Here is a 13,552-nt window from a genome sequence, read left to right as displayed (position 1 = left end):
TCTGTAGACCAGGCTGGTCTCGAACTCACAGAGATCCGCCTGCCTCTGCCTCCCGAGTGCTGGGATTAAAGGCTTGCGCCACCATCGCCCAGCTCCGTGTCTCCTTTTTATCGACAGGAAACTTCTCTACCATGCCTAGGAGCACCCGCGTCCTTTCCTTTTTCTTTCTCTTATCTGATTACAACCTGCCTGCAAACCCAGGGGGAGAAATCCCACACCCAGGGGCAAAATCTTTTTTAATTTATTTATTTATTAAAGATTTTTGTCTCTTCCCCGCCACCGCCTCCCATTTCCCCAGGGGCAAAATCTTGATTGCTCCTGGGCAGCCACCATAGTCCAGGTTCTCTTTGCCAAGTACTGTTTCCTAGTCTCCTCTAAAGTGCGAGGAGCTTCTGGCCCATCTCTAGCCAACAGGGCTGGAAGGGAAGAGCTATGGCATGGTTCTGGGACCTTTTCTTGGTGTGTGTGTCTGTGTAGGCCAGTGGGCAACATCAGGTGTCTTTCTCAATCACTTTCCATCTCACTTTTTGAGGTCGTGTTTTTCACTAAAACTGGAGCTCGCGGCTTCAGATTTAGCAATACAGACTAGCCATGAACACCTGTATTCTGGTGGCCCCTGTGCGGTGGTTAGATAGAGACTGGGCCTCAGGGCTTGCTTTTATGTGGGTGCTGGAAACGCAAACTCAGGTTCTCATGTATAGCAGGCACTTTCTTTTTCTTTTCTTTCTTTCTTTCTTTCTTTCTTTCTTTCTTCCTTTCTTTCTTTCTTTCTTTCTTTCTTTGTTTTTGAGACAGGGTCTCACTATATAGCCCCAGCTGTTCTGGAACTTACTGTATAGAACAGGCTGGCTGCCAGCTCAGAGATCTGCCTACCTCTGTCTCCTGAGTGCTGTGATTAAAGGCCTGTGCCACCACATTTAGCCTCAGAAAAACTTCAATCCCCACCTCTAGGGTTTCTCTGTGTAACAAATAGCCCTGGTTGTCCTGGAACTAGCTCTGTAGACTAGGCTAGCATTGAACTCACAAAGATCCGCCTGCCTCTGCCTCCCGAGTGCTGGGATTAAAGGCGTGCGCCACCATCGCCCGGCTCCAAAAACCTTTTATATCACGATAAAGTGGTACAAACCAAACTCATCAGAAAGCTATGCCACTCTGTGGCAGAGGAAACAAGGTAGGATCAGTGGGAGGATGAAAAATCTGGACTCTGGAGCAGTGATTCTCAATCTTCTTAACACTGACCCTTTACTAGCTCCTCATGTTGTGGGGACCCCGACCATTAAAGTATATTTGTTGATAGTTCATAACTGTAATTTTGCTGGTATGAATCTTAATGTAAAAATCTGATGTCACTCTATGTTTGACCCCAAGAGGTCACGACCCACAGGTGGAGAATCATTGCTGTATCTCCACAAGGAGGTGTCTGTGACACCTATATCTAGAGGTATGGGGTAAAGGGAAAAATAAGCCACTCTTTATAAGTATAAATCTAGGCCAGGCAGTGGTGGTGCATGCCTTTAATCCCAGCATTTGGGAGGCTGAGGAATGCAGATCTCTGAGTTCGAGGCTAGACTAGTCTAAAGAGTGAGTTCCAGGAAAGTGTAAATCTAGTTGTGATGTTTACAGAAAACTAATTTTTTACTGCGAGGCTTTGGGAAGACTGAAGGAACTACCATAAAGGACAGGTCACCTCTTACAGCATACATGGGTCTTTTTGCCATTAACTGGAAACTGATTCTGTGATTCTATGGTACTCACTGTGAGGTGTTTTAAGTGGCTGCGGGCGGTACTTAGCTATCCTGCATCTCCTGCTTTCGGGATAGCAGCCCAGTGCACAGCTCCTGACCTAGAGCCAGCTGGTAGCACTGCTAACAGCCTGAGCTGAAGAGGAAGTCGTTGCCTCCCCCCACCCCCTCCCATTGGTAGGAAAGGTAGAACCATGACTCCTGGACAAACATGGAAGACTTAAGCTTTGAGCCAATCTCCTCGCACAGCACAATGAGTCCTCTGGAGAATGTTTGTTCCAGCTTTGCCTACACCCCCAAACCTTACCTCCCATACTTGCAAAAATACAAGCTGGCCACAGAATGCCATTTAAGAGGCTTTCTCCATTTTATTTCTTTGGGAAAATGAAAAGTCTTTCCATCACATATGGTAGATATATATATTTATATATTTATACATTTATATATAATTTATTTTGTGGTTGGACATTCCAAAGCTGTTCATATTTTTTTCTCTCCCCCCCATCTCTGTTTTGTTTTGTGTTAATTCCTTCTCCCAGTCCCTGTGGGCCAGGGCCTGGTGCAGGAACGGTGAGGGATTAGAGGAATGGGCAGTGCTTGCCAGAGTGGCCTCCAATCAAGGTCAAAAACCCATTGAGGACCACCCCGAAGGAGCTGTGCCGAGGGTTGGAGGGCACAAGAGGGCACTCCTGCTTTTTGTGGGGGGTGCACAGCTGGCTAAACAGTCACCAGTCATGGAGGAGGCTGGTCAGGGGTTGGGGGACTTGCTCACAGTAGTTACCAACCCTCTCCACCCAGTCCCCAAAATTCCATCTTGGGGCTGGAAGAGGGAGTGAAAAAGAGAAATACAAGGACTGAGGGCCAAGTCTCCTCTGATTGTTATTGCTGGTGAATTGGAAATTTACTTTCTTAAAAGAGAAATTAGAATTTCCCTGCCTGTTTTGGGGGGTGGGGATAGCCTCTGAGAGATCCTAGATAAGGAAGTGATGCTGACTGTCCCAACTCATGTCAGTCATCCCTGCCCGGACAAACAAGCCAAATCAAAGTCTGGCCAACAGCCAAAGGGTCAGCGATCCTCAAAGGTTAGCCTTGTTCTTTAGGGGTAGTCACATCCAACCCTGACTGGCCCCTCAAAACCAGGGCCCGGGGCTCAGACTTGGGCCAGCGGAGCTGGGGAGTGAGCAGTGCACCAAAAGTCAAGCAGAGCTCTCTGCTGGGCGCAAAGGTGAGACTTGGAAGAAAAGGCAGCTTGGGAGGATGATGTGAGCGTGAGAGCAGGAGACTGGGGGAGACAGTGAGGGAAAACACAGGAAGACATCAGACATCCAGCTGACCTCAGATTGAGGCAAACAGAATACCTAAGAGGCAGGTCGCACTTCATAGCTATAATTAGAGCTGACCAGTGACCCTGGGTATGGCGGGGTCAACAAAGCAGCAGGGGATAGATAGCCTTGTAGGATCCTGGCCAGAGGGTGAGGGTGGGGCTGAGAAGCCTCCAGGTGACCCTTTCCAAGAAAAGGAAGGCAGATCTCCCCTGGGTACTGAGCTTCCAGCCCCAACTCTCACCTCCCTCAATATACACAGAGGGACACATGCTCAGGACTAGTCCAGGCTCTAAGGCCTGAGCCAAAGATACCTTGCTGGGGGAGGGGTTGGGCAGGTAGCCCTCTCAACCACAGGCAGGCCATCTGCTCCCACTTCTGCTAATCTGCCTGGGGAAGGAAAACACTACATGAAGGAGAGAGACCAGGAACCTAGGGTCTGTCAGCATTGATAGACCCACGCAGGCTCCTTCAGGCTGTGTGGCCTAGGAGGAGAGCACAGACAATAGCATTGGACACAAGGTGACCAGCAGCGGTGGCCCAAGATCTGGGAAGGGGGCTGGGGTACTTCCTGGCAACGCACGCCTGCTGCCTCCATCTCCAACAAGAGGCTTCCCAGAAGAGGAGCATGCTCCCCGCACCTGGGACCTCACCCCCACGCACTCTGCCCTCCCCCACGTTCTCCTTGGCAGGAGGGTCTCGAGTGGCTACCCACAAAGGCAGTGCTAGAGCTGCATGGTCTGAGGATAAGGGGGGCTGGTCACAGCTGCTTTGAGAACCTCTTTGGTCTGGGGATATGCAGCGCACATGGGGAAAGGAAATGGATGGAAGGGGACATTGGTGACTCCAACCTTCAGACAGGGTACTTGTCAGAAGGTTGTGCACGCAGATAAGAGAATCAGATTTCTGTGGACTCGATGCGCTCGAGGCGGGAGGGGGTCCAGGCTTTCTTCTCCTCACCATGCTGGGGTGTAGGCGTGCTGGCACCCCCCGCTGCCCCACGCTCCCGAAGTCGCCGCTCCAGCTGCTGGTTGCGCTGGTACATCTCCACGTAACTCAGCTGGAGCTGCTTCTGGTACTCAATGACCTTCTCCTTCTCCTCCAACCACACCCGGCGCTCCTCTGCAAAGCTGGCACCCTGGCGCTCCCGGGCACGCCGCTCAGCAGCCAGCTCAGCCTGCAGTCTCCCCACCTCCCTGCGCAGGGCCCGTGTCCCACCGTCTCCCGAAGCATCCACCTCCCCATCCACAGAACCCAGGGAAGCTGCTGCTGCCACCCCAGCCTGGCGGCGCATCTTGGCCTCATCGCTCTCACAGGAGGCCAGGGCTTCCTGTGGCTCGGCCAGGTCCACAGGGGTCAGTGCAGGCTTGAGGCAGGCAGGGGGCAGCTCGCCTTCACTCAGCTCCAGGCTGGCCTGTTTGCTGCCGAAGGAGTCCCTCAGACTGAGCAGTTGTTCCTCCTTCTCCCGGAGTGAGGCCCTACCCTCCCGAAGTTGTGAGCGCAGTCCCACGATCTCACTCAGCTTCTGCGACACATCAGCCTGGGAGTCCTTCAGTTGCTGCTTCAGGAGGGAAATCTCGCCGGCCTTCTGGCACACCTGGATAGGGACAGGCGGAAGCAGAAGGCAAGGTAAAGGCAGAGCAGACGGAGTAAAGGCTCATCTCAACCCAGCTCCCGCTCCAGGGGCACCGAGCTTCTGCTGGACTCAGGCTCAGACCCACAGGGGGCTCCCGCCTTACTCCGGACAGAAGTGACTCCTCTGCTACAGCCCAAGGGCAGCTTCTGTTCTCAGGGTCACTCTGAACTGATTTGGTCCCCTTCCCTGTCACAACTCCCCCCACTACCCAGTAGTAAGTCGCGGCTCTGAGGTCTCCAGAGGAAGAGGAGTTGAAAGGGCGCCAGAGAGGAAAGATCTAAGCCCCCCAGCCCGCACCTCCCACTTAGTTTCCTCCATCCGGGGCAGGAAGTCGGCCTGCTCCTTCTGGCAGGCGGCCACCTTGTCCTCTAGCTCTTCCCGTTGCCTCATCAGCTGGGCTGCCTCCTCCTGCAGCTGCTTCTTGTCCTGCTGTAGCCGCAGCACCTGCAGCTGTAGGCCCTGCTGGGCGCGCTGGGCACGGCGGGCCACCTGCTGCAGCTTCCCACTGCAGCCCTGCCGGAGCTCAGCTAGCTCCCGCTCCCATGCCTTCTGCCGCTCCTCCAACACCTGGGCCACCGCGGCCTCACTCTGCTCCAGGCTGCGCCGCAGAGCCGCCACCTCCTGCTCCTTCTCCCACAGCCGCTCCTCCAGTTCCTGGATCAGTGCGCTGGGCGAGGGTGGTGAACAGGCTGCAAACGGCAGGCCCCCGCTTCCACCCTCCCCGGACCCCAGGTGGCCTGACCGCCCCATGGACGATGATGACCCACTCTTACTGGAGGCCCGCCCACTGTCAGAGGTCCCCAGATCTTGGTAGCCTGACCCCCCACCGCTGCTGCCACTACTGTAGCCCGCCGTGCCAATGCGGTTGATATGGCTGGTGGAAGCACTGAGGGGCGCCAGATGCTGGCTGTAGCTGGAACTATAGGTAGGCAAGCTGGTGAGTGAGTTCCGGCCTGAGTCTGAGAGGCCACCCCCACTCCCACCCGCCGGTGTCATGGTCCGAGACTTGTCCAGTCCGCCTTTGAGGCCAGCAGGGCCCTGGCGTCCCTCAGGGGTCCCATTGGTCTGTGGAGGACACAAGTTCTGCATGGAATGAAAGTTCTTGGGTACAACAGGCTTGAAGGCTGATGGCCGGACTAGTGGCTCTGAGCACTGCATAGAAGGGGGGGGGGGGAGAAGCATCAGATTGAGATCTTATCCTTGGCCCCTCCTCTTCCTTATGTCCAAGACTTGTTCAAGAACCCCCTTCTGCCCCAATTATATCTCCAAACCGAGTCTCCCCTGAGGCTCCACCTCTAGTCTCTCCCACAAGCCATCTCTGTCCTGAATCCGCACGTGACTCGGCTCCGGGATTGCACGCCACAACTCCTCATAATGGTTTTCCTCCGGGTTCCCACGATTCCCCCTGAGAAGTCCCACCTTAACCTCTTGTCTTGGTTACCCACCACCACCACTCTAAATTAGGCTCTGAGGCTCTCAGGTCCTGGGGACTAACCTGGTCTAGCTTGCCAGAGGTGGTCAGGAGCTTCGGTGGGTGACTGGGTTCACGGTATTGTGGTGGAGCCTTGTCGCTGCCCCCACTGCTGCTGCTGCCCCCACTGCTGCCCACCACGTTACCACAGACGTCTGTGTGGTCACTGCCCCGCAGCTCGCCATTGAGGTAGAGAGAGTTGGCGAGAACCTTGTCCTCTGATGGGTAACGGCCAGGTCTCTCCCTGCTGGCACCACTACCACTGCTTCTTGGACCAGGGAAACTGCCCTGGCTGCCCCCACCCCCTGTTCGAGTGCCCACGCTTTTCATAGGGAACTCCTGGGCATGGGGCACCCCACTACCCACACTGCCCATGGTCAGGCGGGGATCTGGGGGTCCAAGCTCAGAAGGCCGGGGGGCAAAGGCCAGGAGAGGATCCCTCCCTGGATCAGCGCGCACAGGTAATGTCTCCAGCTTCGCCATGGCTAAGCCAGACGGGCACTGTGGGCACAAGTGGGAAGGTAGAGAGGTCAGAATTCACCCCCAGCCCCAGGCAAGTCATCCCAGGCCCCACTCTGTCTCTCTGCGTTCCTTTCAACGGACACCAGAGTAACCAGGCTTCCAAGATGAAGGCACAGCTGCCTTTGTCCCAAGGCACCGCCAGGCACATGCCTTCTCAGCTGGGCTCACTCCTTAACCCCACTCCACCCACGAGCCCCCCAGACTCAGTGACTTCCCTGTGCTGCAATTCCCAGAGTTTAGTTTTCACTGAATTTACCCTGGGTCATGATTCCTATATTCCAGCTTCCTGGACTGGGAAGGTGGGATTGGTTTCCAGTAGGGGTTCAACTCAGAGGTTGAAGGAGAGACACAATAACCCTACACAAAAAAAGCTGACAGTGCGGGTCTTTCCCAGACCTCTGATCTAAGGTGGTAAACAAGGTGAAAGCTAACTACAGGGGAGACTTCTCTTCTTACCTTTCCAAAGAGGTGGGGGGCGGGCGGGTCCTCAAGCTTGGGACCCTCCGAGGCAGAGTCTGCAGGGGCCATGTGGATCACTCTGGAAATCCGGGCTAGGCCCGAACCAGCTGCATGACTTTGGACTAGCCGACCAAGCCATCCCGCACTACAGTTTTCTCCTCTGTGAAATGGGAAGAATTAAAAACCGAGCTGCCGCGCGCCAGGCGCCTGGAGGCGGCAGGCAAGGGAAAAAAGCCCAGTCTCGGAGTTGGGTGGGCGGAGCTGCCGCTGCGGCCTGCGCCAAGGTCGCCGGTGGGCGCAGCCGTAGTTCTGCAGACGACTTTCACAGGCTGCAGGCTGCAGCAGGTGGCAAGGAAGCCTTCCCGGAGGTTTTCCTAACTTGGCCTCCTGGGAGCCTGGCCCCAGAGTGCCCCACTCTCTGAGATCAGTACTCCATAGCAGTCCCTAAACTGGCAGAGACCCAGGCAGGGACGCAGCAACACCAAAACACCAGCAGCCAGCTCCTCCCCGCCCCCCTCTGGCTTTTCCCACAGGTGGGTGAAGGAGGGGCGGGACTTGTGCAACCAGCGATGATGACCCCTGAGGATGCCCTGCCTGCTGAACCCTGCTAAGAATGCAGTACCACCAGGAAGAGTTCTTGGATTAGCCATTCCTCCACACCCCCCTTTCCCTTTGGACCTTGACCCCGTTCAGTTGACCATGAAGTCCTCTGAGCCGGTTCTGTTGGGTGTGCTCTCTCCCACGGAAGGGGGAGCAAGGCCCTGCTCAGAGAAGCCTAGCTTCTTGCTTCCTGGTTCTTTTGTCTCAAGTCAGCACCTTGGAACACCTGTCCCGGAAATCTGTATAACACAGGTGGGCAGGAATCCCGGGCCAATCCTAGCCACTGGCATGAGGCTCTAATAGTTCAAATACATGCGCCAGTTCTGAAAGAGGGATGCTCTTCAGGCCTGTAGACCCCAGAACCATGCAGGGCACCCTTTCTCCCTATTAAAATTAAGAGGTCCTTGAATAATGCTTCTACTGAGATGCCTAAATCTAATGCTGCATCCTTCCTGTCAGCCTCCAACTGCCAACAGGGAGGCTGCCAACATGTGTGCCCTTCAATTTCTTCTAGCCACATACACATTGTGGCTCTAGGTAGTGGGTACGTTCCCCAGCAAACTGGTCATTGGCATTGCAGAAGTGTATTCAGTGCCTATCCCCACAGGTACGGAAACAGCACAGTTGCCACCCTCCTCCTTTGGGCCATTCTGTGCCCACGTGCAGCCTGACAGTGGGCATGGGACGCACCCAGGGAATCTCTGAAATTCAGGTGTGCCACCCAAGAGTGAGGTCTCTTTTGCCTTACACTAGTTGCTGAGGTTTCCACTTGGGAGATGCTCTAGCCCGCTAGCCCTCCACCTTGAAAGCCCCTCCTACTCTGAGCATCGCCCCTCACTCATCCTTACTGAGTTCAATGGAGGGGGTAGCTGGAACTGGCAGGGTGAAGCCGAGAGGGAGGCCTGGGCATGGTTACAGGAAGAACTGGCAAATCCTCAAGCAGCTGGAGCTCAGGTGGAAGCAACATGAGAAGAGGCTAGGGCACCTGTGTGGGTGTGACATCATTAACACGACAGGGAAAGATTGCTTAGGAGAAATAGGTGTTTCTGAGAAGACCCAAAGCTACCTCTTCCAGGGTGGAAAGGCTGAGATTGTTAGCATCTGAGAGTGGAGTGGGTGGGCCTAGCAGCAAGCAAGGGTGGTGGAGCCCCATAAGCCTGGGAGGTAGTGTGGGAGCAAGAAAGAGTCCAAGAGACCCTGTGCCTGGAAGCCAACATGGGGAGGGGGTTCAAAACAGCCAGCCTGGAGGCTTAAACCCATAATCTTGTCTACTCGGGATTCTGAAGCAAAGATTACAAACTCAAAGCCAGCCTGAGCAATGGAGAGAGACCCTGTCTTAAAAAAGAAAAAAAGTGATCAGTGATTGACTACTTCCCTAGCAAGTGAAGACCCCAGATTCAGTCCCTAGTACAAAAAAAAAAAAAAAAAAAAAAAAAAAAAAAAAAAAATCAAGAAGAAAAAGAGGATGAGAAGGAAGAAAGGCAGGCAGGGGGAGCAGTGGAGCAGCTCGAGCTACTTGGGGGGAGTCACTTGAGCCCAGAAGTTTGATACAACTCTGAGAACCAAGAAATTCCATCTTAAAAAACAAAGAAATAAAACAAAATGAGAGAGACAGAGAGGGAGGGAGGAGGAAAGAATACAAGGACAGTTTCTAGTGTTGAAAAGAAAAAGGGTCCAGAAGGTAAAACAGGAACTGAAGAGTGTGGCCTGGAGTTAGCAGCTGAAAACCTCATCGGGGTCCATGTCAGAGCGGCCTTGAGAAAGTGGTGCAAACAGATGCAGACAGACCACAGGGGTGGAAAGGCCTGAGCAGACAGCTGAGGTCAGTGCGGGACTGGAGAGATGGCGCAGCGGCGAAGAGCATCCTCTGCTCTTCCAGGGGACCCAGCTTCAATTTCCAGTACCCACACACGGCAGCTCGCAGCTGTCTGGAACAGTCACACCCTCACACAGACATACACTTGGGCAAAACACCATGTACATAAAATACAAAAATAAAGTAGCTGGGCGATGGTGGCACAAGCCTTTAATCCCAGCACTCAGGAGTTCAAGGCCAGCCTGGTCTACCAAGTGAGTTCCAGGACAGGCTGCAAAGCTACAGAGAGACCTTGTCTCTAAAAAGAAAGAGAAAGAGAAGTTAAAAAAAAAAAAAAAGATTGTTGGAGAAGAAGAGGACAGAAGAGGCCTTCACTTAAGAAAGTTTGGAATCAAAGGCCTTCTGCTTTTTCTTTTAAAATTAACCCCAAAATCTTGACATGGTGGCATGGAGGCAGAGGCAGGAGGATCAAGAGTTCAAGGCCTGCCTTGAATACATATTGAGTTTGAGCCCAGTCCAGGCTTCATTAGATCTTGTCAATAATAATAATAATAATAATAATAATAATAATAATAATAATAATAATAATAATAAATAATAATAATAAAAAACTGGCTGGGAGCTTCTCAGTAAGAGAACCTGCTGATGAGTATAAGGACCTGAGTTTAAATCCTCAGCAGCCACACAAAAAGCCAGGTATGGCTGTGCAGTGCCTGGAACCCCAGCACTGACGGAGGATCGCCGAGATTTGCTCGCTGCCAGCCTAAGTCTAGGTTCAGTGAGAGACCCCGCCTCAAGGGAATGTGGCAGAGAGTGATGGAGCAGGACACCCACCATTCCTCTCTGAATACACTAATGGCTTCACCAAAAAAACAAAAATTTCGATAGGAATTTAAAATTTGATAAAAACAGTGAAGGCAGATGCCGCTCGTGAGAGGCAGGCGGAGGACCATCAAGGGAGCTGCACCAGAGATGGGGTGGAGAAGGCAAACTACAGGAGTGACTATGTTGATTCTGAGTGACGGGAAAACGTAATGAATGCCTGGGAAGATGTTTTATAAATAACTGCGAAGTGCACGCCTTTCTGGAACCCAAGGACCAGAGCACAGTCTGGAGGTGGTCATGGGCCACCCCACGTCACTCTTCCTCTAGAGTGGGTCCTTGTGAGACTCAGACGCTTAGGGTCCTCAGCGTTGTCCCGAGCCCCCCTTGTGCTCTCCATGAGGGCTGCTCTGTAGTCAACCAACAGGTAATTCCCATAGAATTAATTGTCACGACTCTAACCTGTCCTGGTCAACCCTTTGGAACTACTCCCTGTCCCTTGCCTCTTCCAACCATGAGCTCCTGCAAGTTCTTTCCTCGAAACCCTGGTAGAGAGCAGGGAGGACAAGGCGTGGAATACAGTTCCCTGGTAAGTAGGAACTGAGGGGGGAGGAAGGGCTGAGCTCCCTCTGTAGACCAGGCTCCTGGACTGGCCTAGGTAGCTGTCATCTGCAAGGGCGGTTGAACAGCATCACTCTGGGGTGATAGCTGGTGCCCGAGCCTGTCTCTATTTCTGTTCCATCAACCCTCAGTGCCTGTGATATTATTACTAGTGCTCAAAGGGGCCAAGTGAACACTGGCTAAACCCTTCCCTGAGCAGGGTGCTTGAGTTCCTGCAGCATCCGCTCCAGGTGTAAATCACAGCTCAACTGATTAGGAGGGGGAACCTCATGCAGACCGTTCCACCTCAGATTCTCACACCTACCTTACAGCAATTTGAAGAAGGGAACATATAATGTGTCAAAATGCTGGTGTTCTTTCTGGCACCCACAAGCAAACAGAGCTTGTAGCAGAGTCCCTAAGGCCTCTCTTGACAGCCATTCTGTATTCCTCCCAACATTAGCGCTTCACTCCACATACAACCCATTCTCAGCTCTCTGCCCAGGCTGTATTCTCCTGGAACCGGTCCAAATACTGCTTTTCAGCAGAGCATCCTTGATACCCCAGGGGTCTTGGAGCACTTAGCTCAGGATGCCCCAGGGAGGTTGCACTGTGTTGCTTCCCTATCGGAAACCAGTGTTACCTCAGAGCGTCAAAGATGTCTTTAGGGGGTCTCTGGGCCCTGACATCAAGAAAATGCAAGGCAAATGCATGTGGGAATGTTGGTTATGAGCAATGCAAGTAGGAAATTAATTCAGACAGAGAAACCAGGAAGGGCTTCCAGGAAGGATTAAGGGAAGGGATTCACGGGGCAGAACTTCTTGGTTGGGATGTATGAGAAGAGATTCCTCTTTCCTTGGAAACGTGGGCACCTGCAGGGGAAGAGGCCCATCCCCTGGATTCCGGCTCTGATGAAACCAGTGCTTAAGGGCTGAGAGTACCGACAGCACACCCCCACCCACCCGCTTACACAGGAGCCTGCCTCTGCTGTGCATGTGTGTCAGAGTGTGTGTGGGGTGTCGCCATCTACTAGCACATAGACCCCAGCCACAAATCCTCTGCAAAGGTGCCACAGAGGTCTCTGCGGTTGGAGAAATTCCACCCAAACCTCCTTCGGTCCCCACCAACGCGCGTGGCCCCCGGGGGTGGGGGCGGGGTGCAGAGAGAAGAGGTGACATAATCCGGGCCGCACCCCCTCCGGCCGCCACCCCCCTCCCGTCGCCGGGTGAAGCGTCCATGACATCATCGGTCTCATCTCCCAACTCCCGGTACCCCAGCAGCGGGACGCGCCCCCTCCCCAGCTTCCCTCCGGCTAAAAGCGGTACGCGATGCAGCGGGCATGGTGACCTGAGGGAGAACCTGGAGGGCCGCCCCCAGGTTCTGTATCACTTACTCACTGCCTCAGAGTCCGGAGCAGAGGCTCAGACACCGGCGACAGCTGCCCCGCTCTCTGGCGCAGCCCGAAGCCCGCCCCGCTGGGCGCGCGGCGCGGCCCGGCTCTCCTCTTGGCCCCTCCCGCCCCGCGCCCGCCCCGCCCATCAGCGGCTGCGGCAAACGCGGGCCCGCCCCCCAACCACGCCCCCTGGAACCGCCAATCCTGGACGGGGGCGGAACTCGGTGCCTTAACCCCTTTGGTTGCTGAGCGCTGGCCCACAGGCTGGGTGGCACAGACACTCGGCCTCAGTCCCTTTTAAACTCTGTCGTGGTGGTGGTGCACGCCTTAATTCCAGCACTCGGGAGGCAGAGGCAGTTGGATCTCTGTGAGTTCGAGGTCAGCCTGGTCTACAAGAGTTAGTTCCAGGACAGCTAGGACTGTTATACAGAGAAACCCTGCCAAGAAAAACAAAAAACAAAAACACTGTACCAAATTTTGGGGGTCACCCCCAGTTTCTGCTCTCCAAGTAGTCCAGCAGGTTTATAGTCTCTCTGAACCCCACATCTTGAATAAAAAATATGAACCCTTTCGTTTGGGGACAACCCCACTTGGATTTAACTCCTGCACCAGCTATGACCTAAAGCAGAAGTCCTAAATCCTTCAAATCTGGGGCTGGAGAGAAGGCTCAGCGGCTGCTCTTCCAAAGACTCTGGTTTAATTCCCGCCACCCACATAGTGACTCGTTTCAACCGATCCCTTCTTCTGCCCTCCGTGGGCGCTGTACAAATATGCCATCGGAACAGCCATACACAAAATATAAAAATTTGGGCTGGAGAGATGGCTCAGTGGTTAAGAGCATTGCCTGCTCTTCCAAAGGTCCTGAGCTCAATTCCCAGTAACCACATGGTGGCTCACAACCATCTGGCCTTCAGGTATACAGACAGAATATTGTATACATAATAAATAAATAAATAAATATAAAAAAATATAAAAATTTAAGGAAAACAACAACAACACAAACACCTTAAGATCCTTCAAACCAGCAAAGGTGCGTCCGGGGTGTGAAGGCACCTGTGGTTACCATATCGCTGGAGAAAAGCGCCAGTAAACCGGCCAATTAAAAATTTGTCGCTAGCCGGGCGGTGGTGGCGCACGCCTTTAATCCCAGCACTCGGGAGGCAGAGGCA

At 53.6% G+C, this 13,552-nt stretch overlaps 1 protein-coding gene across 3 annotated transcripts; it reads right to left on the bottom strand.

Annotated features, from left to right (window-relative positions):
- Window positions 1–2,087: 2,087 nt before the first annotated feature.
- Lzts3 (leucine zipper tumor suppressor family member 3) lies at window positions 2,088–12,492 on the bottom strand. Of its 3 annotated transcripts, none has more exons than XM_005365603.3 (5): window positions 12,384–12,492; window positions 7,150–7,312; window positions 6,196–6,672; window positions 5,061–5,852; window positions 2,088–4,661 (listed from the first exon to the last, which is right to left on the bottom strand). In XM_005365603.3, the coding sequence occupies exons 2-5, from the start codon at window positions 7,219–7,221 to the stop codon at window positions 3,963–3,965; spliced, it is 2,040 nt and encodes a 679-aa protein (XP_005365660.1). In that variant the 5' UTR covers window positions 7,222–7,312; window positions 12,384–12,492; the 3' UTR covers window positions 2,088–3,962. The 3 variants fall into 3 exon arrangements, with proteins under 3 accessions (XP_005365660.1, XP_005365659.1, XP_013208647.1); XM_005365602.3 differs by having other exon boundaries at window positions 4,998–5,852; window positions 12,384–12,491; XM_013353193.2 differs by having other exon boundaries at window positions 4,998–5,852; window positions 12,388–12,491.
- Between the last annotated feature and the right edge of the window lie 1,060 nt (window positions 12,493–13,552).

This window comes from Microtus ochrogaster, unplaced genomic scaffold, assembly GCF_000317375.1.
Source record: "Microtus ochrogaster isolate Prairie Vole_2 unplaced genomic scaffold, MicOch1.0 UNK3, whole genome shotgun sequence".
Classification (NCBI taxonomy): Eukaryota; Metazoa; Chordata; class Mammalia; order Rodentia; family Cricetidae; genus Microtus; species Microtus ochrogaster.
Note: the sequence above shows the minus strand (reverse complement) of the source record. Positions and strands in the feature narration are given on the sequence as shown.

What these genes read in the sequence shown, in the direction of transcription:
- Lzts3 (XM_005365602.3), bottom strand. Translation starts at nt 7,221, where the DNA reads ATGGCCCCTGCAGACTCTGCCTCGGAGGGTCCCAAGCTTGAGGACCCG. An exon ending in CCCCCCACCTCTTTGGAAAG is followed by an intron (nt 6,673 to 7,149) that starts GTAAGAAGAGAA and finishes TTGTGCCCACAG; the next exon opens with TGCCCGTCTGGCTTAGCCAT. An exon ending in CCTCTGGCAAGCTAGACCAG is followed by an intron (nt 5,853 to 6,195) that starts GTTAGTCCCCAG and finishes CCTTCTATGCAG; the next exon opens with TGCTCAGAGCCACTAGTCCG.